The sequence below is a fragment of the Chenopodium quinoa genome, unplaced genomic scaffold (genome assembly GCF_001683475.1).
Source record: "Chenopodium quinoa cultivar QQ74 unplaced genomic scaffold, ASM168347v1, whole genome shotgun sequence".
NCBI lineage: Eukaryota > Viridiplantae > Streptophyta > Magnoliopsida > Caryophyllales > Amaranthaceae > Chenopodium > Chenopodium quinoa.
This window is the reverse complement of record NW_018742899.1, coordinates 1,845,726-1,848,135: the sequence shown is the minus strand read 5'-3', so window position 1 is coordinate 1,848,135 and position 2,410 is coordinate 1,845,726. Positions and strand designations below refer to the sequence as shown.

At 36.7% G+C, this 2,410-nt stretch overlaps 1 protein-coding gene across 1 annotated transcript; it reads right to left on the bottom strand.

The window, feature by feature from the left end:
* Positions 1-298: 298 nt before the first annotated feature.
* Positions 299-1,736, bottom strand: LOC110727113 (probable carboxylesterase 6). Its single transcript, XM_021906656.1, has one exon. It carries the CDS (start codon positions 1,586-1,588, stop codon positions 578-580), a length of 1,011 nt encoding a protein of 336 aa, XP_021762348.1. The 5' UTR covers positions 1,589-1,736; the 3' UTR covers positions 299-577.
* Positions 1,737-2,410: the final 674 nt, after the last annotated feature.

The window sequence follows — 2,410 nt, the reverse complement described above, 5'->3', positions numbered from 1 at the left end:
CCATAACTAAAGTAGAGAGAATACCAAATTAGAGAAAGCATCCTTTCTCCTTTCTTTTACTAGGTATTATTGTAAAAATTTTTGCAAAACTTAAAGATTTAATTTAACAAGACGATTGATATTGACAAATTATAGAGAGTAAGGGATGCTCAGGTGGTTAGAGTTTTCCTTTCGGTTTCAAGTATTGATTTTCATTATCTGCTCTTATGACTCTCTAAACACCAAAAAAAAAAAAGTTACAATAAAAATTAGAAAGATGAAACATTGCAACAAATATGAAACTTTTATATAATAATACTTTTTTAAAAATAAAAGTTAAGGAGTACAATAAGAATAGAGCAAGGAAAGTATTCATAAAATTGTTTGTTGACAAAATCCAAATAGCAAAGATCTTCATCTAAAGTACATCACCATTCAACCTACATAATCATTATTAGGACAATATGAAGCTACATTACTACTTGTCACACTAATCACAATATCTAAAGTGACACAAACACCTTCATTATTTGCACCAAAAAGAAAAAACAAACACCTTCATTGTTATGATTGTTGATTCATAAGTCTTTATCTCCAATCAATGTCTTCTTATAAATTCAATTATAGCATCATAAAGTTTACCAGTTTGGGCCTTAGTCTCAGGATCATGGTCCACTGCCATTTTATTGAGGTAAAAGCTATGAGTCACATTTTCACTCATATAAAGCTCCACAGTTTTATTAGCCTTCTTTAAGGCTTCGTAGAATTCCATTTGTGTGTCAATGAACAAATCTTTTTCAGCAACACAATACATGATTGGTGGCAATTGGAGCCCATCTAAAGGCGGTGCGGCGGGGCCCATCGGGCATGTAATTGGATGATCCTTGTTGCTTCCAATTGGTAAGGCTAGGTTCAAAAACTTATCAACCATGTCTAGGGTCAGAAATGGGGTTTGGGGCATTTCTGACTCGGACCGGCTTCTCGTGGCTCGAACCACACCCGGGTGGATCGGAATCGACCCGGCTAATTTTAATGGGCTCAAATTAGTTTTTCCACCCTGGGCCCCCACTTCATGAACTAGGTTACCACCTGAGCTATCCCCGATTAAAAAAACCCGTCCAAAATCAGCCCGGCCCGTGATCCACTCATCATGGGCCTTGGATTGGGCCAATGAGGTAAGCCACAATAGGGCCGAGAACCCCTCATTAATTGCAGACGGGAGCCGGTTCTCGGGAGCATGCTGAAGGTAGACCGAGACGACAATGGCCCGGCCCAACTTGGCCAACTTTGAGTAAAACACATAATACATAAACCAATCGGGCTCACTTATGCAAAACCCACCACCCGGTAAGTGGAGGATCACGGGTAACTTCTCATTCGGGTCATCCTCGGGTCGGGTCTCGGGCATGTAAACCCGAACCCGAGGACCCGATTTGGGGTCCACATCACGGACTGCAACCCCGTCGATGAATTCTTCATGGGCCGGAGCCGAGTCAACCATGAACTTTGCCTCGGGTGGTCCGACCCATGAACGGTCCACGGAACCGTCATCGTAAATCCTAAGCCAACCGGAGACTTCATCAACTAGATTTCTCTCTTGGACCGGCATGGCTATAAATGGTGGGAGTTTAAGTAAGAGAGAGTTTGTTATTAGATGAGTTTGGTGTGTACTGGTATAGTGATGAAATCTAAGAGCTATTTATAATAGATTGATAACATGATGTGGAAAATAAGAAAAAAAAAAACAAAAAAGTAATAGTGCATGCATGCATTACTGCATTAGTTTGGAATTTTCATGGACATTTGGTAGTATTTGCATGTAAAATAATAGGGTGGTGTAGTAACATACTTTACTACCGAGTGTCTCCTTTGACGCTACCTAATATTCCATTTTTGGAAGACTATTCCCTTCGGGTCTTATTGCATTGTTGATGTTATAACAAAAAACTATATTAAATTTCATTAAAAAAAATTAAAATAAAATAAAAAATTTAATAAGTTAGACTGAGGAGTGAGGACCTAAAATGAGAGAAATTAAATTAAAAAAAAAAAAAACTCCGTAAGATATGAAATATACTTCCTCTTTAACTAATTAATTACGAGTACAATATTTATTGCACAAATTCTTATATGTTGTTTGACGTATGGTGTGGTCACTTCACATTTAAAATAATAATCGGGTAATAGGGGTTACAGTGATGAACAAATGGGATTACATTGGCGGATGTGGGGTTACTCTATTGGTGAATTTATTTTTTTATTTGTTGAAAAATTAAAACAAAAAATAAGAGTTACTTGAATGAACAAATAAAATTATTTTTTTAATTAATTAATATTACTCGTATAATGAGTTTGGATTATTTATATGAAATGGTAGAGCTAAGATTTTCAAAGAGGGGACGTTGCATAAATTATTAATCTAAATTACAAT